The following is a 21,258-nucleotide window of genomic DNA, read 5'->3' on the forward strand; positions in this document are numbered from 1 at the left end:
ATTATGATGAAACAATTAAAGTGTCAGTTTAGTCATTTATGGCTATTTCTCTTTGCAGTAACAGTGATGAAAACCTGATTTCACAACAGCGACGAAAGCCTGATTTCACTCCAGTTTATACTCTATTAGCTGAAAATAGGTTTTGTCGTCAATTACTTTTTTTTAAACTTGGAAACGGCTCTGGTGTACTGATTTTCTGATTTTTAATTCTTCCATATGGTCCTGCTCAAAACTGCATCCTGAATTCAAAACAACAAAAGTCCAGGCAGAAACCACATTTTGAATAGAGGGTTGTATTTATTCTCAAGACATTTATTGAATCTGATGGTTAATGGCACTGTGCAAATAATGTTCCAATGGGCTGAGCCATGCATCTCAATGCTGCAAACTCTGGCTCGATCCATGGACATGAGAGAGCCAAGCATTCCCCTTGAAAGAGTCCAAGAAGATGATCATCTGGCTGGTTGCTTTGGTGAATCCAGGGGTTAGGTTACTATCCGGTTTGGGAAATGGCAGTTGGCAGAAGTCAAAGAGAAAGTGCACACAAATAGGTTTCAAACAAGGTTTATTGGCTCAGCTTGCAGAGGTTTAAATTTCAATGTCAATTCAGCTCAACTGAAATCCATGACGGCACCAGCAAAAGAGCCATTTAAATTGTATTTTAAGTGGTATTAACATTCTAGTAATCGGTTAGCCAATGCTTATCAAAAGCAATTCCGAACTTTCGTGACAAATGTCACATAGGAAACATATCCCCTGTCCTTTATTAATGTTTCTGACAGTTGTTTATTCTTTCTTATTTTCTTACAGCTGCCTACTTGAACACTGGGATTATTTTAATGAACCTGGGGAGGTTAGAAGAAGCCAAGAGAACCTTTGTTATATGTGCTGACATCTCAGATGAAAACCTCAAAGATCCTCACACTCACAGGAGTTCAGTAACGAGCTGCTTATACAACTTAGGAAAGCTTCTGCATGAACAAGGACAGCACGAGGTAGGAATAGAGCAAGAAGTGCAACTGTAAAGGTGAACACATGAGGAACATTGGAACAGGAACAGGTCTGTCAACAACTCAAGACTATTCGGTCATTTCAATGGATCATGCCTGATCGATAATTTAATTACATCGACCCATTTTAGCTCCATAACCCTTCATACCTTGGGCAGCACGGTAGCATGGTGGTTAGCACAGTTGCTTCACAGCTCCAGGGTCCCAGGTTCGATTCCCGGCTGGGTCACTGTCTGTGTGGAGTCTGCACGTTCTCCCCGTGTCTGCGTGGGTTTCCTCCGGGGGCTCCGGTTTCCTCCCACAGTCCAAAGATGTGCGGGTTAGGTGGATTGGTCATGCTAAATTGCCCTTAGTGTCCAAAAAATGTTAAGTGGGGGTTACTGGATTATAGGGTTGGGGTACGGGGATAGAGTAGAGATACGTGGGCCGGTGCAGACTCAATGGGCTGAATGGCCTCCTTCTGCACTGTAAATTCTCTGATTCTATGATACATTTGGGACTCAAGTTAAAGTCCGTTGAAGGAGAGACCCAGGTCTCGCCGGGTGCTGAGCCCAGGAGTGTCAGGCGCAATGGGATCACTGAATTGGGCCCTTAGTTTTGTTAGGCAAGGGTATCACTCAAACTCTCACACTGGGACACTGTGCCAGGATCCATGTTCATAGCTGGCCCACCATCAAAAACACTGGTGTCTGGCAAACCCACATCAGCTTTAAAAATAGTAAAATATTTATTAATCTGAAGATTTAGAGCTTTCTACTTACTTCAGGGACAAATGGTATTCACAAGAAATCTGTTAAAATAAATTTTATTTCCTGAGAGATGTAAATATTTACACAATCCTCTGGCCTGGATTGAGTTTAATATGCACACCAAAGTTCATAATACAGGATGGAATATGTATTGGAGGAATCGTGTTGCATCTTATCAAGTGTTGGAGGTCTGTCTCTCGCTATACTGCACCAAGTGCAGTCCACATCGATCCAGCCTGCCCAGCACATCAGTCTCATGTTCTAAACATTCGGGATAATGTATGTCATATGTTGTAATCATGACATAAAAGGCACCAACCACTCTTCAGGGATTGTTTAAGGACATTGCCAATTCAATTATATAAACTAGGCACATGGGAACATGTATGGATACACAAATTGAAGATATCAGCGCAGCAGGGTTGTGTGTGCTATGTTTTGCTCCCAGGCCAAAGTGAAACTGAAACTGGATCACATGAGACTGGATTGCATGACACACTTCCCTTCAAGTGATGTCATGCTGTTATTCCTTTAAAGCACATCAGTCTCCTTTTTGAATATGCCTTTTCCCCCTTCCAAAGAACTATTGTTATTTACAATTTATGGTCAGGTTTAATTACCATCAAATGAGTTACTGGAACTGATCTCTGAATCTCTAAAATGAAAAGATAATCTGCTGGTGCACCCAGATCTTGTGATGATAACTTTGTCGAAGGTTTCTTTAAATGTCTGGGGGATTGTCATTATTGGATATTGTTCCTGTTGCATTTGGAGCCTTGTCCTTGGTGCAATGCTTTCTGGTCTGATTTTTACGACTCTCTCTCACTTTCTGTTGGTCTGCCCTGATGAGGTGGGGTGCGGGGTGGCTCGAGTACCACACAACAAGCAAGTTGGGGGTGTCTGAGGGTCCGGCTGGGGAATTGAGAGATCGGGGATCTCTTCCTGCACTGACGAGTGGAGCTCAACAGTGCTGGAAATGAACTTGCCGAGGCCCCAAAAAAATGAACTGTCCCGTTCAATATCAGGATCGCTCCCGACAAGTGTTGGGAAACACCCCGCTAAACCAAATGGAACTCTGTTTTTGTTAAATCATGACCAAAATCTTTAATAATGTAAATGGTTAAAATAATTTTCCTGTTTGTTGAGTGGGCATTCATTTCTGTATGCACACACAGAACTTTGCTTTGCGTGAGGAAAATGGTTGGTAGCTGGGCAATATAACTTTGGTCTGTTGGCTTGCAATGTTTTAATGCAAATAATAGCCTCAAACTGGTATCTGAATTATAGACGACTAGAGAGCTACTTGCTCGCCTGTGTTATACAGTGTCCTTTTCCCATCTTGAAGCAGGAGGGTATTTTAAACAAGCCCTCAAGCTTATCTGGATTGTCCCACATAAATATTTTTAAACAATCAATCAAAAATTATATACGAATAATAATCTTTATTAGTGTCACAAGTAGGCTTACACCAACACTGCAATGAAGTTACTGTGAAAATCCCCTCAGACACAGAGCTCCCCTGAGACTTTTCAGTTAAAGAAGCATTGGATTAGATTTTGATCTGTCTCGTCAAGGTATCACCATATACCCATTTCAACTAAGAAGGAACATGTGGGTAAAAAAAGTAGCGAGTCAGAGCTTAGAGTAACGAGCTGACAAAAATTACATTCATTGATGTAAAGTGAGCAGTTATTCATATTTGACATAAGCATGGAATTATAGAAACTTGTTACACAAAGCAGTCTATTTGACCCATAATGCCTCTGCTGCGACTTTGAAAGCAGTCATGCATAGTCCCACCATCTCTGTTTTTTGTCCAATACTTTTTGAGTTCCTCAAAATCAAGCACCCATTCAACTCCCTTCCAAAATTCCTTACGGAATCAGCTTTCACCACTTTCTCAGGTAGAAAATTCCATATCCCAATAACACTGATTGAAAACAATTTTCATTTCTACTTTTGGCCCTCAGCTAATGGAACATTTAAGTTACAAAGTGTGGTTGGATAGGCTTGGTATGTTTTGATTGGAACAGAGAAGACTGCGAGCAACCTGATCGAGGCGCACAAGATTGAGGGACATGGACAGGGTGGCTAGGAAACAGCTTAGTTGAAGGATCAGCCATGATGGGACATAAATTCCAGGTGAGGGGCAGGAGGTTTAGGGGAAATGTGAGGAAAAACATTTTTGCCCAGAGTGTGGTGACGGTCTGGAATGCACTGTCTGGGAGGGTAGGCAAGGCGGGTTGTCTCACATCCTTTAAAAAATACCTGGGTGAGCACTTGTCACATCACAACATTCAAGACAATGGGCGAAGTGCTGGTAAATGGGATGACGTTGATAGGTCAGGTATTTTTCACGTGAGGTTGCAGACTCGATGGGCCAAAAGGGCCTCTTCTGCACAGTGTGATTCTGTGACCTCGGAGAGAAGCAATCTGTGTCCTAAGCTCTGTCATTCCGTCACTAGACCTCTCTGCCTCTCCATGTCACTGTGATCCAGTCCTCAATCACTCCCAACATCCCACCCCCTGCCTACAAAGCCTTTCTGTGCACGCACAGGAAATGAAACACCTACCTTTCACCTCCTGAACACTTTGTTTAATCAGCAAGCAAGGCACCCAAACCTCCAGTGGGCCCTATTGTTTTAATCTTCCACCTTGTTTTCATGTTGACATCATTGTGCCTGCACTGCAGGGTTTTAATGAAGCTCACACAAGCTTGAGGAACAGCACCTCACTTTTTGACTAGGCATTTTACAGCCTTCTGGACTTAACTTTGAATTTGACAATTTCAGACCACAATCTGTGCCCTATTTTGTTTCCTTTTCTTTGCATTTTGTTTGGTCTTAATCTTGTTTTTCTCCTGTGTGCATTTGGATGCCACCCATTCATTACTCTGGAGCCATCTTTTGTTTCTCTACTTGTCCCCTTATCTTTCTCTTTGGCTCTGCTCCATCTGCTCTTCTGTGATTTAATGTCTCCTGCCTTCCACCCTATAACACTCCTTCCCTTTTGTTCTATTTGCACCCTCTGCAATTTGACCCACTTTTCAAGGAGGAGGAATTGGATAGGCTGTCTATGTTTAAAGTTAATAAAGTAACAGAATCGAGTGAGATGCATCCAAGGTGAGTGAGAGTGGAAATTCTGCAGGCACTGGCCATAGCTTTTCAGTCTTTGTTAAACTCAGTGGAGGGCTGGATAAATAATCTTTTGAATTGTCATAAGTAGACTTACATTAACACTGCAATGAAGTTACTGTGAAAAGCCCCAAGTCGCCACGTTCCGGCACCTGTTCGGGTACACAGATGGAGATTTCAGAATTCTCAGCTGGTACAGGAATTGAACCCACGCTGCTGGCCTTGTTCTGCATCACAAACCAGCTGTCTAGCCCACTGAGCTAAACCAGTATAGGCTACACTCATGATCAAAAAAGAGTGTAAAGATAAACTGAACAATTATAGGCCAGTTGATTTAACCTCCGTAGTGGGGAAGCTTTTAGAAACTATAACACAGGCAAAATGAATAGTGACGGGTAAATGCAGGTCAATTAAGGTCGAGCCAACATGGATTTGTTGAGGGCAAATTATGTTTAATTAAATTACTGGAGTACTTTGATGAGGTAACGGCGAGGATTGCGGAGGGTAATGCTGTTAATGAGGCTTACATGGACTTCCAAAGGACATTTGATTAAGTGCCACGCAACAGACTTGTGAGAAATGTTAGTGTTCATGGAATAAAATGGGCATGAGTAGCATGGTTCCAAAATTACCTGAGGGACAGGAAACAAAGAATAGCAGTGAGGGAGGCAGTGGCGTAGTGGTATTGTCGCTGCACTAATCATCCAGAGACACAGGGTAATGCTCTGGGGCTCAGGTTCAAATCCGATTTTTGTAAAAATCCACCTGGTTCACTAATGTCCTTGAGGGAAGGAGTAGCGGGGTGTTTCCCAACACTTGTCGTCCTTACCTGCTCTCGTCTACATGTGACTCCAGACCCACAGCAATGTGGTTGGCTCTTAATTGCCCTCAGGGATGGGCAATAAATGCTGGTCCAGCCAGCGATGACCACATCCCAGGAACAAATAGAAAATATGAATGATTGGGTGGGGTTTTCCGCACCTCCTGTGGAGTGTTCTACTGCGGCGAAGACGGCCAGCGCTGGGATCTTCCGCTCACGCCGCTGGAGGTTGCCATTGGCAGGGCGGGAAGGTCCCACTGGCAGGAACGGCCAGAAAATCCCGCCAATTGTTTCTCGCACTGCAGGCAAGTTTACAGTGGAGTTCCCCAGGGATCAATATTAGGACCCCGGCTCCTCAGGACCTAAACTTTGGTGTACAGGGCACAATTTCAAAATGATGAAAAAGTATTGCGAATCACGAGGCTGATAGAATAGAACTGCAAAATGACACAGGCAGGTTGGTAGAATGTGTGGACATGTGGCAGATTAAATTTAAAGAAGTATGAAGTGATTAGTCTTGGCAGGGAGAACACAGAGAGACAATACATAATAAAGGTTACAGGAGCAGAGGCACCTGGGCCATTGAAGGTGGCAGAAAAGGTTGAGAGAGTAGTTAATAAAGCATATGGCATACTAGGCTTTATCAATAGGGGCTTGGAATATAGAGGCAAGGAAGTTATATTAAACCTGTGGAAATCACGGGTGGGATTCTCCAACCCCCCTCCGGGTCGGAGAATCTCTGGGGGGGGGGGGGGGTAGGGGGGGGGGGGGGGGGGCGCGGGGGGCGGTGTAAATCCCGCCCTGACGCCGGATGCCGTATTCTCCGGCGCCATTTTTCAGGCGGGGACAGGGTACACGCCGATCTGGGGCCAATTGAAAGCGCCCCCCCCCACCCTGGAAATCTCCGGGCCCCGATGGGCCGAGCGGCCGTCCGTATTTGACCAGTCCCGCCGGCGTGGGTTACGCATGGTCCCCCACGGCGGGACCTGGCAGTTAGGTCAGCTGGGGCGGTCCTTGGGGGGGGGAGGGGCGCGGGGGGATCCAACCCCAGGTGGGGGGGCTTCCAGGGTGGCCCGGGCCATGATCGGGGCCCACCGATCTGCGGGCGGGCCTGTGCTGCAGGGGCACTCCATCATTCCGCGCCAGCCCGTGTAGGGCTCCGCCTTGCCCGGCGTGGAGAAGAGAACCCATTGCGCAAGCGGCAAAACACGTTGGTGCTTCCGCGCATGCGCGAGATCATGCCGGCCCTTTGGCGCATTTGCAAACTCGCGCAGTCCCTTCGGCGCCAGCTGGAGCGGCGCCAACCCCTCTGGCGTCCACCTAGCCCCCGAGACAGGTGGGAATTGCTCACCTTGGGGGCCCGTTGACGCCGGAGTCATTAGCATTGGTTTTCCCGCCGGCGGGGGGGACTTTGTCCCCGGAAAGGAGAATCCCGGCCCACAGGTTTTGCCTGAACTGGAGTAGAGCATCCAGTTCTGGGAACCACACTTTAAGATAGATGTGGAGACGTTGGCGAGGGTGCAGAAAAGATTCACCGATGTTGTTCCAGCTTGGAGGAAATTCAGTTCGGTAGAACGGTTGGAGAATCTGGAGCTGTTCTTCTTGGAGGAAAAGGTTGAGAGGAGATTTGATGGATGTAATCAAAACCATGAGGGGACTGATGAGAGCAGAGCGGGAGAAACTGTTCCCATGGATGGAATGATTGAGAATCAGAAGGCACAGATTTATGGTATTTGGCAAAAGAAGCAATGGCGACATCAGGAAGAGATTTTTCATGCAGCGAGTTGTAATGATTTGGTACGCGCTAATGTAAATGTGGTGGAGACCGGTTCAACTGAGACTTTCAAAAGGGAATTGGATCATTAGCTAAAAAGGAAACAAATTTCAACACTCCAGGGAAAAGGCCGGGGAGCAGCACTGGGTGAATTGCTCCTACGGTGGGCCAGCACAGACATGTCATGCCAAATGGTCACTTTTGTGCTATAATCATTCTATGGTTGTATGATATTGTGAGAAAAGTGGAATCCTTAGTGTTTACTTAATGTAAAGATACACCCCTCTCCCTGAACAGGCCAGGTTTTAAAACTAGTACTGTGTGATTCACTTTTTACCATCTGCACTGATCTTTCCATCTCTCTGCTGATTTTTAAAAAGCTCCTATTCAATATTCAGCAGCTATCAGGGAAATGTGTCTGCACCAGGATGTTAGCTGGATGAGCATTGATCGGTAACATGCATTGGAACTATGGAGCACAACTGCCTGACAAGAACTTCATAAATGTTATAAGATTCTCCCACCATTCCAGACACCATCATTTAATTGCATTGGAAATAAAAAGCAAAAAAAAAAGCCGGTATTGTAAACCAAATGTATCAAAATCTGACAAGTGAAAGGGTAGGTTACTATTTCAGGCACAAACTCTTCGAAAAATGAAAATGAAAATCGCTTATTGTCACAAGTAGGCTTCAAATGAAGTTACTGTGAAAAGTCCCTAGTCGCCACATTCCGGCGCCTGTTCGGGGAGGCTGTTACGGGAATCGAACCATGCTGCTGGCCTACCTTGGTCTGCTTTCAAAGCCAGCGATTTAGCCCAGTGAGCTAAACAGCCCCTAGCTAAACAGCCCCTCAACAGGTAATGAAACAGGAGGATGTCTATCTGCCCACCCTGTGCGTTACCTAGCGATTGTAGTTCACCCATTCTTTCTGATGCTGTTATTATGTGGCCTGATGAGAAAAGATGTTGGGGTGGGAAGTGTGTGTTGAAAAAGAGGGCCTTGGACCCTGACAGAATTTTTCATTAAAAATAAACTTTGAGTTCAAAACAACCTTGTTTCTTTTCTTCCACTGTAGGATGCATTAGTTGTTTATAAGGAGGCGGTACAGAAGATGCCAAAGCAGTTTGCACCACAGAGTTTATACAACATGATGGGTGAGTGTTCCATCTCATGCCTCGCAATCCCACTGCCACATGCAATGAAGTGAGTGTTTGTGCTTATAAAGATAGGTTGAGCGCAATGGGTCTGTAATAATGTCACCCTTCTAATCAAGCACTGCAAAACAGCTCTTCTGAATTAACAAACCCAGTAACATATCATCTTGTGGAATGGGCTCCAATCAAAAGCCTCAAATAAACATTAAGCTGATGAATATGTCAATTACAATTAAGCTCAAAGACATGACAAAAATAGCAGTGCAGAGGTGCAACACATGCTGCTTATTAAGCAGTGAAAAACAATTCCTGTTGTATTAGTCAAAATACCACGTTAAAAGTGCTTGTCAAAGAGCAACTTAAGTAGAACTTGTGTTCGAGACATATGGTGGTACAAGTACCACGACTGACACACCGCTGCTTGGTTAGAGTTGCAATCCACAGAATGGGTTCATTCCAGCCACCAGATGAGTCAAAGCATTTTGCAAATTTATTGCCATGCCACAAAGTTTAGTAGGCTATCACTTTGCTACATGACTACAAAAATGTCTTGCCCTAAGAAAATATTATTGTAGTGTAACGTGTTATCTTAAGCTATCCAGTTTCGTTTGAGTGGTTGCAAAGAAAATAGGCGAATAACAGCAATATATTAAAATTGTCTTTGTGGCTAATGACTCCCTAGATAGCATAGATGGATCATAAAATAATTCTATGGGGTTAGTAGTATAGTGCAAGCAACCAATGCTTGAAAACAAATATTGTGCCTGTAGATTTAAACATGCGCTTTTAAGTTTGAGCTCAGCCTTAGATATCCATTACTGTTGTCTCCCTGGTCAGGGGCTGCATTGTTTTCTCAGGAATGTTTTTTTGTTCCTGAGGATGTTGGCCTCCTACCTGTTGTAATATATTAGTCTTTGGGCTGAATAGTGCTTTGGAGGAGTAGTCTCACTGGTGACATGCTTCATTTCTGTTTCCAGTTTGCACGTTTAAATTCCAAAAGGTCATTACTCAAACTGGACATCAAAGTACTGTACGCTAGGCTTCTCTGTTGCATGGAATCTGTCCATTTGTTAACCTGTCACGTTATAACCATATGCAGGAGTTGGACACATTTAAAAGAGTTTCTTTGGAATGCCCGCGCTATAGGGAGAGTCTCATTCAAGATCCCTATCTTGATGAACGTTGATTTTTGTCTGTACCCACAGGTGAGGCGCACATGAGACTGAACAAACTGACAGAGGCTGAGCATTGGTACTTGGAATCCCTGCGTTCAAAGCCTGATCATATTCCTGCCCATCTCACTTATGGGAAGCTTCTGGCACTCACGGTAAGTTGACCGTATTCATACTTGTGCCGTCTTTATGCAACTCATATTTCAGAAGTTGTCTCTTATGAGTGGCGTGCGTTCAGGAAAAGGAGCTTGGAAGCAAGTCTTTCGATCCCAGCACTGACCTTCATTGTTTGTGACTGAACCAGGAGTTACTTCACTTTTTCAAAGTTTCTTAGTCAGATGGTTTTCTACTGAATAGCATTTTGAACTTGCTTCTCCAATACGTTTGAATAACAGAGAATCAGATTTTTCCATATAGTCATTAATTTAATTAATTATGAGTTTTGGGATCATTTGTTGAAGGCACATATTGGGTAGCAGGTAGTCTCCCTTTGCTGCTCTATGACAACAGTGATGTGATATGTGTTTTCCCTGCTGTTATTTAATGCAGCACACATTTTCAGGGTGCTGGCCGGATTGTTGCGCTTTACAATCAGGCTGGAATAAAATTGCAAGCTCTCAATTTGTAAGGCCCACTTCAACAGTGTTTCAAAAAACAATACTATGAACTTTCCACAATGCTAATGTGCTCTGCCCAACCCATGGTCGTGTCCTGCTATCACTGAGGCGAGTCGCTCTGGAATGACTTAAGTTGATTTGACTACGAGACTCCTGCGGGAATGAAGGGGTTAGATGCCTGGAAGCAGATACAACAATTTAAATGTGCGTCAGTTTCAAGGGCAGCATGGCACTCATGACTGTTATATTGAAATTACCACAGTGTTGCAGCAACATCAGATTGCTCAGTTAGATTCTTGCCAGAATTGGTTTAGGTGCTCCAGGTCCATATAAATCCTCTTACCCTCCAGGTCAATTACTATTGTCAAGGTTTTAAAAATCTTCCAGAAATTTAGAAGAATTATTTTGGTGATGTGTAACCTTGGGCTGTGATAATATCACCTGGGGAGCAATGGAGCAATGGGGCAATAAGGACTGTTTCATCTATTAATAGCAGAAGAAAACAGAACCTACAGATTGCTGCCACTTTTAAAACAGCCATACCCGGCTCTTTCTGCTGCATTTTATATGGCCGGTGGTTAACCTTTTTAAGTATTTTTATGCCCGCAGCTCAGATTTCCCAATCTATTTAGTAAATAAAATCTCCTCTAGTTTTGGGCAGGCTCATAATTCTGGCCCATGTGATTATTCCTTCCAGAAATAAGAATTGAATTCCACAGAAAGCAGGTACTTATTGTTGATTTTCTTTCTTTTTGTTCTCCACCCCCTTTATTTTCCCTTAAAGTTTGGAAACAATGCCTCCTGGGATATTCCATTTAGTGAGTTGCATTACATTATGACTCGGCACCTAAATCTGCTCTTCAAATGCAGTCCAAATGTGAGGCGATTATGTCAAGCTTTCCAATGTAAATGGATTTTATGTTTGTGTGTTTGACGCACTGTTTCACCTCGCTTTCTGGGGGCTACTTTTCTTGCGTTAGCCTATGTTCAATTTGCATATCTCCCAGACTCATATCACATAAAACCCTGATTAGTCGGAGGGTAGCACACAATCAGAGGAACAAAGTGAGCATGTCTGCTTTTCCTCGACATGCAATGTTGAACAACCCCGTTCCATGACGCAATATCTCCAGGCAGAACCTGGAAACAGTAAAAAAATAAATTATTTCAACAGCGGCAAACAAATTGATGCAACCATCAACCCTGGGATCTTTAATCTATGGCTATAAACAGGGAACAGTGTACACTGCTGTGTTAAAGAAATCTTATCCAGAAAATCATTTCACGGGGAATGAATTGGAAGTCATTACCAGCTTGGATATTATAAAAAGGAAATGTTATGTCGAGAAAGAAAGAAAATAAAGGACTTGTATTTGTACAGCGCCTTTCATGACCTCAGGATGTCTCTAAATGCTTTACAACCAAGGAAGTACTTTTAAAATGTAGTCCCTGTTGGAATGTAGAAAATGAGGCAGCCACTTTGTGTACAACAAGGACCCACAAATATAACCAGACAAATACCAGATCTTTGTTTTTGTTGAGGGACAACTGTTGGCGAGGCACAGAGAAAATACATTCTTTGAATAGTTCTGTGGGATCTTTTACCTCCACCTAAGTGTGCAGGCTTGGCCTCCCATCTGAAAGTTAGGTTGATAACCTATTAATAGGCTCCCGCCATAACAGTGAGTAATCATAATGTTGCTGGAATGAGCAAACCAAAGATGACCTCATTGCCCAGTTTATTATTTTGGGTTGGCTCCGAGTCATTCCAGACTTCTATTTACTGTTTCCTGTGCAGGTTACACATACAGTTCTTCAAAAACCAAATGTTCCTTTATTATCCTGATCTATAACAACAAGACAAAGATACAAGTTTTGATTAGTGTCAGTCTAAGTTACCCAAATAAATGAATTTGAATTCAACATTATTGCATCAGACATTGAAATTCATTGCAGCAACTTAAGCACCAGAGCCACGAATTAAATGAAGTCAATCTCACTTGAGTTCTTGTTGAGTACAAATCTGCAGACACAAATGGCAAGAATTTGGCATCCATAGAATCCCTACAGTGCAGAAGGAGGCCATTCGGCCAGTGGAGTCTGCATCGACCCTCCGAAAGAGCACACTGCCAGGCGCACTCCACCCACTCTATCCCTGTGTCCCTGCTCATTGATCATGGCCAATCCACCTAACTTGCACATCTTTGGACACTAAGGGGCAATTTAGCATGGCCAAAGCACCCAACCTGCACATCTTTGGACTGTGGGAGGAAACCGGAGAACCCGGATGAATCCCATGCAGACATGGGGGGAATGTGCAAACTCCACATAGGCGGTCCTCAAGGCCGGACTCGAACCCTTCCCCTGTTACTATGAGGGAACAGTGCTAACCGCTGTGCCACCGTGTCAGTTTACCTAATACATATTCAGTAAAAAATGTCATACTGGGACACTTTTTGTAATTTGGGTTATAAGACCAGACGAAATAGGAACAGGAGTAGGCCATTCGGCCCTTCCAGCCTGCTCCACCATTCAGTAGATCATGGCCGATCCGATATTCCTCATGCCCACTTTCCTGCCCTTTTCCATTAAGCCTTGGTTCCCTTACAGATCAAGAATCTATCTATCTCAGCTGTAAATATACATGAGGGCTCTGGCCCTACAGCTCTCTGTGGCAAGGATTTCCAAAGACTAACAACTTTCTGTGAGAAGAAATTCCTCCTCATCTCAGTCTTAAATTGGCACCCCTTTATTCCCTCTGGTTCTGGACTCTACCATGATGGGAAATATCCTCTCAGCATTTACCCTGTCAAACCCCTGAAGAATCCTGTATGTTTCAATAAGATCACCTCTCATTCTTCTAAATTCCACTGAGTAGAATCCTAACCTGTTTAACCTTTGCTCATAAGGTAATCTCCTCACACCGAGGATGATCCTAGTGAATCTTATTCGAACCACCTCCCATGAAATAATGACCGGAATTCTCTGGTCATTGCGATTCACTTTTCCCATTGGCAGTGTATCCATGCCTGCGGGTTTCCCAGTGGGGTGGTTACAATGGGAAATCCCATTAACCATTGGCGGGAATATAGAACCCTCCGCCAGCGAACGGCGTGTGGCCGAGAAACACGTGGCTCGTGGACTGTAGAATCCTGCCCCATATCTTTCCTCAAATAACAGGAGCAAAACTGCCCACAGTACTCCCGTCTCACCAGTACAATTTACAGTTGATGCAAGACCTCCCTACTCTTATAGTCCAACCCCCTTGAGGGCCAACATTCCATTAATCTTCCTGGTTACCTGCTGAACCTGTGTCAGCTTTCCGTGTTTTGTGCACAAGTACCCCCAAGTTGTGAGATCTTACTATGCTCTACAACTGATCTCATGGTGTTGCATGTATCCACTATGTAGCAAACAATCTTTTAAAAGGGAAAGATTGTTTTTTTTTTACATGCTAAATGCATTTAATGTGTGTTTCAGAAGACAGAAGGTGCCTGTGTTGGCCAGTCAGTCAAATTCTACATAATGCTGATTTATAATTGCACAAGCTAATTGTAGAGTTTAGTCTTTTTATAGCTATGTCATGTAAAATAATTGACAAATGTGCATGGACCAAATCCATCAGCATGATTCAGTGGGACTCATTTAAATAAATTAGCATACAGTATTACATAAAGGCTTACCTAACAGATCTTTTCACAAGGCAGTAATTCATGTTCACAACTTTTCTATAATTAACATTTTTAAGGATGCAGCGTTTTATTTTCAGTTGCCATTTCTTCCACTGTTTACTTGCTTACTGGGATTGTCCATTCCCCGTTGTGAGGAATGGGAATTCCGATCCAGCGGAGAACCCTGCGGCGGCCCAAAAATGGTATGGGCGCCGGGAAGCATACTCGTCTCCAGTCCCAGCCCATTGGCCACGAGATTCCTGCTCCGTGCCGGTGGCAACATGAGAACAACCCCTTTGCATTAGTCTGAGTGTGATTAACGGACTGGAAGGCCGAATCTCTAACCCCTTCCCCCCCCCGCCCCCCCAACCCCATTATGCTCCACCCCTCCCAGCCACAAGTCATGCGGGCGTGATTTGGTGCAAGTATTTACAAACAGGGTCCTGGCACCATAGCCTCTGAGGGGGAGCAAGGATAATAACTACTTTTTTCAGTGCCTTTGGGCTTGCTGGGGGGGGGGTGTATGCCAAGAGCTCTGGGACTAGGGGGTGTAGACTCGTGGTGGTGCCGTGGCTGAACCTCCCATTGCTTCTGTAAAAGACAAATAGCTCACCACTTAGATGTTACATACAGGTTGGGGTCGCTTAGCTCAGGTGGTTGGGCGGCTGGTTTGTGATGTAGAGTGACGCCAAAAGCACGGGATTCATTTCTCGTACCGGCTGAGATTATCAATGAAGGCCCTGCCTTCTCAACCTTCCCCTCACCTGAGGTGTTGTGACCCACAGGTTAAATCACCACCAGTCAGCTCTCTCTCTCTCTCTCTCATAAAAGGAGAGAAGCCTGTGTATCTCTGGGACTGTGGTGACTTGTACTTACAGGCTCCTGACTGCTACAACTGTTGACGGCTGCCAGTGTCCTGGAAATACTCTGAGTTCTCCTGATCATGTAAATATCCATCTCGCCCGCCAATCCCAAAACCCTCATGTATCCGCAGTATAATCAAGGGGCTGGGCGTGGCCAGCTCAATTGCCGGACAACCAGGTGTTGTGACTCCTCACTGCACTCCTTAGATTCCTAGCTCCACAGCAGAGTAAGTTGGCGATTAACAGACATGACCCCACATGTAGGACACATGCACCGGTGACCGTTGAAACCCTCCCTCAGCGGTCACACAACCCCTCTCAGAGTAACAGCCTCATGAGTGAGACTTTCAGCTAACCCACTCCCAAGGATCAGACGATTGCTTCAGGCCCCACCGGTCAATTGCGCCCCCATTGGTATCACACGGTCTGAGTGTCTGGATCCTGTGCCCAACCAGGAAATCTGAACAGCTCCCTGTCACAACCTCTGTGTTAAACCCCGGCTCTGCATTACATTGCAGCAAAGGCACACAGCCCTCACTGATCCACATCTATAGGACGTGCATGTGGTGAGGGTGGCCAAGCACTAAAACTCAGGGTGACAATTATGATTCGGGGTGTTTGGGTGGGGAAAGGAATCTTCACCTTGCTGACAGTCTCTTTCTCTGCCCCCTCCCCCAAACAAAAATGAAATTTGGAACTCAGCCCGCTATGCTTGCTATCTACTTGGCTTTTGGTGCCATCGCGGATGCACGGTGGTAAGAATGCCAGGGTCAGCCCAGAGAATACCCTGCACAACAGGAGCCTGCCCCAGAACAGTAGGGGCCGGCCCCAAGGCTCAAGTGCCAGCCGTCTACCAGGCCGAGGAGGAGTTACGAACAGGGCACCACATCAGGCCACGTTTTTATCATTGGCAGGTGCGTCCAAGATAGCACAGATGCTCCATGTGCCCAGTAATCTATATAAATCCACTTTAACTTGGATCAGGCCCTCAGGATTCCCAGGCTACTGGATTTGCTGCCATCGCTGGCATCCGCAGGTCCCGGGGATTATTGATGGCATACATGTCGCTCACCGAGCACCAGCTCGACAGAGGGTGCCTTTTGTTAACAGGAAGGATTCCACTCCCTGATCATCAGCTGCACATCATGCGCGTCTGTGCATGATACCTAAGTAGTGTGCACAAAGCTTACATCCTGGGGCCCCCGGAGGCTCCCAACACCTTTGAGTGCTCCCTTGTGTGAAGGGTTTGCCAGTGTGCGACCCACGGAGATCACGGCTAATGACGCCTCTGTGGAGGCCCCAGAGCGAGGCAGAGAAATGTTACAATGTTAACCACTCAGAAACCAGGAGTGTCATCAGGCAGTGCACCAGGCTCCTAAAATTAGACTTGCATTGCCTGGACCACTCTGGTGGGACTCTCCAATACAGCCTCCAGAGGGACATGCGCATTGTGGTGGGCTGCTGTTTCCTGAACAACATTGCGCAACAGTGGGGTAACATGTTGAAGGAGAGGGAAGAATGACAGGCCTTGTTGGACAAGGACGGTATCCAGCATGCATCAGGTGAGGTCCCAGAGCTGTCTTGACAGGCCGCGGGAAGAGTAATTCAGGGCCGTTAAACAAGGGAGAACCTGATCACCTCCCAATTTTCCGACTAGGAGGCCACAAGATTGGCAACTTGACCACCATCGTCCCCAGGGTAAGCTCTGGATGCTTCATCACCATCTGCCGCTGCGAGTCTTGGAAGCCTACCATCATCTGAACAATTGTTTCAATGCCCTCAGCCATGGTGCTCAGTGACTGGGACATGTCCCTCAGCGAGTAGGTCATGTCCCTCAGTGACAGAGTCATGTTCCTTTCTGACTGGGTAAGGCCAGTCAGCGCCCGGCCAATATTATCGATGCACTTAGCCATGATCCTTTGTGAGTGGGCCAGGCTCTTGGGTACTGCAGCAATGTCCATCTGTGGCCATGGCTGGGCCCTCCTGTCCTGAGCCTCAGCTATAGGCAGCACAGTGTGACCCAGGCCTTGGACGTTCTGATACATAGCTCTGACTTAGATAGCTCTTCCATCGTGGGTGCCACCCTTTCAGTGTTGGCCTAGGTGCATGCATTGTTGGCAACATCTCCTGCACCTGAATGTGATTGCGCTCCTCCAGTTGTGCTTCCAGGCGCCGGAATGTAGCTGACAACCTCTCCTATATATTCTGGCTCTGAATCTGCATCTCTACCAGTTATGGGATCATCCTTTCCACAGATGTGACATCTGCCTTGGGAGCAGCTGTTCTCTGGGCTCAGTCAACCCTCCAACCAGCCGCGACCTCGGGAGTCTCTAATCCACCTGATGTGTGTGATTGACACCAGGGGGTGACCCAGGAGCCTGACCACTAATATTCTCCATTGAGGTGATAGTCTCTGCGCTGGTGGATGGTGCCAGTGAAAGCAGTGCCGTGACGTCAGTGTCTTCCCCAGAGGTCTTCTCTGGGGTATTCTGAGGGTCTGGAGGGAGTGCTGCTACCCTGATGGCCCGGTCTCGTCTGATGGGGTTCCCAGAAGGTAAAGGACATGGGGTCAGCTGTTGGGAAGCACAGGGCTGTATGAGATGAAAGATTCACTTAAGATTGGGCATCTGGGGCGGGATTGTCTCAGCTCGGGGCCGGGCCGGAGAATCCCCGCGAGGTGCCAGTCACGGGCCGCTCTACGCGGCCGGCCCGCGGATTCTTGGCCCGGGATGGGCCGAGCGGCTGTCGTGAAAATGGCGAGTCACGCCGGCGCCATCCACACCTGCTCTCAGCCGGCGGGACCTTGGCGTATAAGGGTCGGGGCGGCCTGTGGGGAGGGTTGGTCCGACCCCGGGGGGGGGGCCCTCCGATGTAGCCTGGCCCGCGATCGGGGCCCACCGATCGGCAGGCCGGCCTCACTGGTTGGGGGCCTCTTTTCCGACGCGCATGTAGGGGCCAGAATTAGTCGTGGGGTCGGCCTGTTCATGCTGTCGTTAAACATGACGGCGTTTCCGACGGTGTGGACACTCTGCCACAGGATTAGAGAATCCCGCCCCTGGATAAAGTTACATTGGACTGTCACTTCATCGGCACATGCCGAATTCCATGTCAGCCACAGTTCACTCCTTGATTTTCATGGCCCTTTCTTCAAAGGGGATGTGGACCTGCATCTCGGGCATGCTCGTCTTCTGAAGCTCGCTTCAATTATAGTCCACTTTATTCTTGGAGACACATAATGGTCATAGTGAGATGCCGGCACGCCAGTTTTATGGCGGGGTTTCCGGCTGGGAACGCATGTGGGCAAATTGCCTGGCCAAAGAGGTCAGGGCATGTGTTGGGGTTCCTGGTACAGGGGGTTATGACGGAGATTCTGGTAGGTGGAGTGTTACTGGCATATAAGGGTTTAGGGCAGATGTCGGGGTCAAGGATGGGAGTGCTGCCAGGGTCACACAGCTGGTCACTAACCCGAGCTCCTGGAAGGAGATCTTTCATCTTCTTCCTGCATTGCATGTCCTCTTGATGAGGCTTCCAACACTCACTGCATCTGCCACCTCATCCCAAGCTTCAGTTATAACATCTGGCTGTTGTCTCCACCCCACCCTGGCAAAGAGGGTGTTTAAAAGCTGCTCCAACTCGTCAGGTTCTCAATAGGATTCCCAGTGATTCACATACCTGGGTAATCGGGGCCCAGGCGGGATGCACGTCGGCAGCATGCTATCCCATTTTCATCGATGGACCCTGGAATGGAGAAATACACCCGCTACCTATAGCCATCTGCCTATCTATATGGGAATTGAATAATTAATGGCTTACTTTACCTCTTAGAATAATGGGAGATCTCAGCAAATAATTGTCTCCCTGGGCTGGCCTTATTTTTACGTTGACCTTTAGCTCACATCGGCTCTTGAACCGACAATAACATTGCAGCAGCTTTATTATTATAGAAGTTGGTGAAACCAGTTTTGTGACGACAGTACCTCTTTAAGAATAAAACATCTTTAATAACCTTATCCAAAGCCTGGACCTCACAGTTTATACAGTATATTGTTTTGGGTCTTCCTTATGAGATTTTCGTCATGTTTTTGCACACGATTTCCAAACCAAAAAAATCCAAACCTACTTCCTAGGCATCTTGAGCTAGTTAGATGACAGTGACAACCATGGATTAAGCTTCCAGTTTCATTTCCTTTGAGGCAACAATCCACCCTAAATTGACAGGATGATCCGGGTTCATGCTGTGTGGGGAATTGCGAAGCGTATTAGTTTCTTCCACATGTGGAAGAGCGTGGATATTGAGCTTTCTTTAAACTTTTCATATTGATATGCTTTGTATTTAATAGTTAGAAAAAGTGTCCTCATTTGAGTCTTTGGGACTAAAAATTGTTTCTGCAGCTTTGAACACACATGTTGCAGGATTCAATTTAAAATATATCAGTATTGGATAAATTCTGCTTATGACAGAGATAATAGATGAGAAAATTTATCGAGCACTGATATATTTTGTGCACACATGTATATGAAATGGCATAATAATGCATCGGTAATTATTTTAACATTCATATTTATGCAACATTTGTGTGCATTCATAATAGGTGTGTGGAATCTATAATGAGTTACTGTTCGCCAGACCCCTTTTAATTGTTCAGTGACTTAGGGTGTAAGCTGTGGGACGTTGTAGCTTTTTTTGGAATTAAGATTTTTTTTGTTAATTCAAAGGGGCGTAAGGAAGAGGCGGAAAAATACTTTTTGCGGTCTATCCAGCTCGACCCAGCAAAAGGAAACTGCTACATGCATTATGGTGAGTTCATTTTTAACTCAGTGTTTAACTTGGCTCCAGTCTTCGAAAGAATAAAGACCTTGCATGATGCCATTCACATCCACAGGATGTCGCAGAATGTCGCATGGCTGATTAATTCATTTGCAGGTTATTTGCTGCTATGATTTTGTGACCATAACTTGTGGCACAACCCCAGTACCACAAACAGCAGTGAGGTAAATGTTTTCATAGTTTTGGCTGAAGGATTAATGTTAACCAGGTCCCTGGGGGGGCTGCCTACTCTTCTTTGATAAAAACAATAAATAAATTCCATTTTAAAAGCGCCTTTCTTGGCCTCCATTCTAGCCATTGGCCACCAGGGGCAGTAGTCTCTCTATCTGTTCCCCCCACCATCCAGTTTTGATATTCTCCAACCATCCATTCCCTCTCGAACCCGGCCCCGTACTTTGCTGATTTTTAAAATAAATTCTCACATGGCATGTTGGTGTCGCTGACTGGGCCAGCATTTGTTGCCCGTCCCTAATTTCCCTTGAACTGAGGGGCATTTAAGAGTCAACCATATTGTTGTGGATCTTGAGTCACATGTAAGACAGATCAGGTAAGGATGGCATGAAGGAAGAATTTCCTTCCCTAAAGGGCATTACCATAATTGTTTCATGGTCATCGTTGGACTTTTCATTTCAGATTTTTATTGAATTCTAATTTCACCATCTGCCGTGCTGGGATTCGAACCCAGGTCCCCAGAGCATTATGTTGGGTCGCTGGATTACCAGTCAAGTGACAATACCACAATGCCACCATCTCTCCTTTCTTTCAAATTCTATTGCCACCAGCACTAGACTCTCACCCCACCTTTTGCAGAGCTCGTATTTTCTCAACTTCCACATCTTCACTTCAGCCAAAAGCCCATGAGACCCAGGGGCTCTGATTTTCCTGTTCTTCACTCTATCCAGCGTCTAAAGACCCTTTGGCAGAGCCACATTTAAAAAGCTGCAATCCTTTCCTCATCGGCCATGTTGCAGGTCCAACTCTTGCATCCTTCCAGCACAAACGCTCCACACCAGGGATTTTGCAAATTGATTTTTCCAGTGGAGGCCGATGTTGGAAGCCCTTCACACTTCATTCAGCTGATGGGTTGTAGAGCAGGCAATTGCCATCTTGTCTTGATTGCAGTATTGTTATCCCCATATGTGGTCACTTTGATCCCAGGAATTGAAATTGATCTATATTAATGACTTCAGGGTGTTCCAAAGGACTTTACAGAAAATTAATTACTTTTCAAATGGAGTCACTGTTATAGTGCAAGAATACGGCATCCAATTTGCACACAGCAAGTTCTCACATGTAGCAATGAAATTAATGACCAGATAAATTGTCACCGCCTCTATTGAAGAAAGATGCCTGTCGTTCTTTATGGTCTACAGTTAATTGCCCTCCTTATCTGTGTTTAGTGATGCTGTCAGAGGGATATTTATTAGATTGGAAACTGGGACGCCTTCCGTGCTCTTTTCAAAT

At 45.7% G+C, this 21,258-nt stretch overlaps 1 protein-coding gene across 2 annotated transcripts in view; it reads left to right on the forward strand.

Moving 5' to 3' along the window:
• tmtc2a (transmembrane O-mannosyltransferase targeting cadherins 2a) overlaps positions 1-21,258 on the forward strand; it is a 204,281-nt gene that overhangs the window by 139,931 nt on the left and 43,092 nt on the right. For both annotated transcript variants that reach the window (XM_038780384.1, XM_038780385.1), the window contains exons 6-9: positions 811-995; positions 8,565-8,643; positions 9,849-9,970; positions 19,683-19,764. In XM_038780384.1, the coding sequence (XP_038636312.1) occupies positions 811-995; positions 8,565-8,643; positions 9,849-9,970; positions 19,683-19,764 (468 nt within the window). The remainder of the gene's footprint in view (positions 1-810; positions 996-8,564; positions 8,644-9,848; positions 9,971-19,682; positions 19,765-21,258) is intronic.

This window comes from Scyliorhinus canicula, chromosome 20 (genome assembly GCF_902713615.1).
Source record: "Scyliorhinus canicula chromosome 20, sScyCan1.1, whole genome shotgun sequence".
Classification (NCBI taxonomy): Eukaryota; Metazoa; Chordata; class Chondrichthyes; order Carcharhiniformes; family Scyliorhinidae; genus Scyliorhinus; species Scyliorhinus canicula.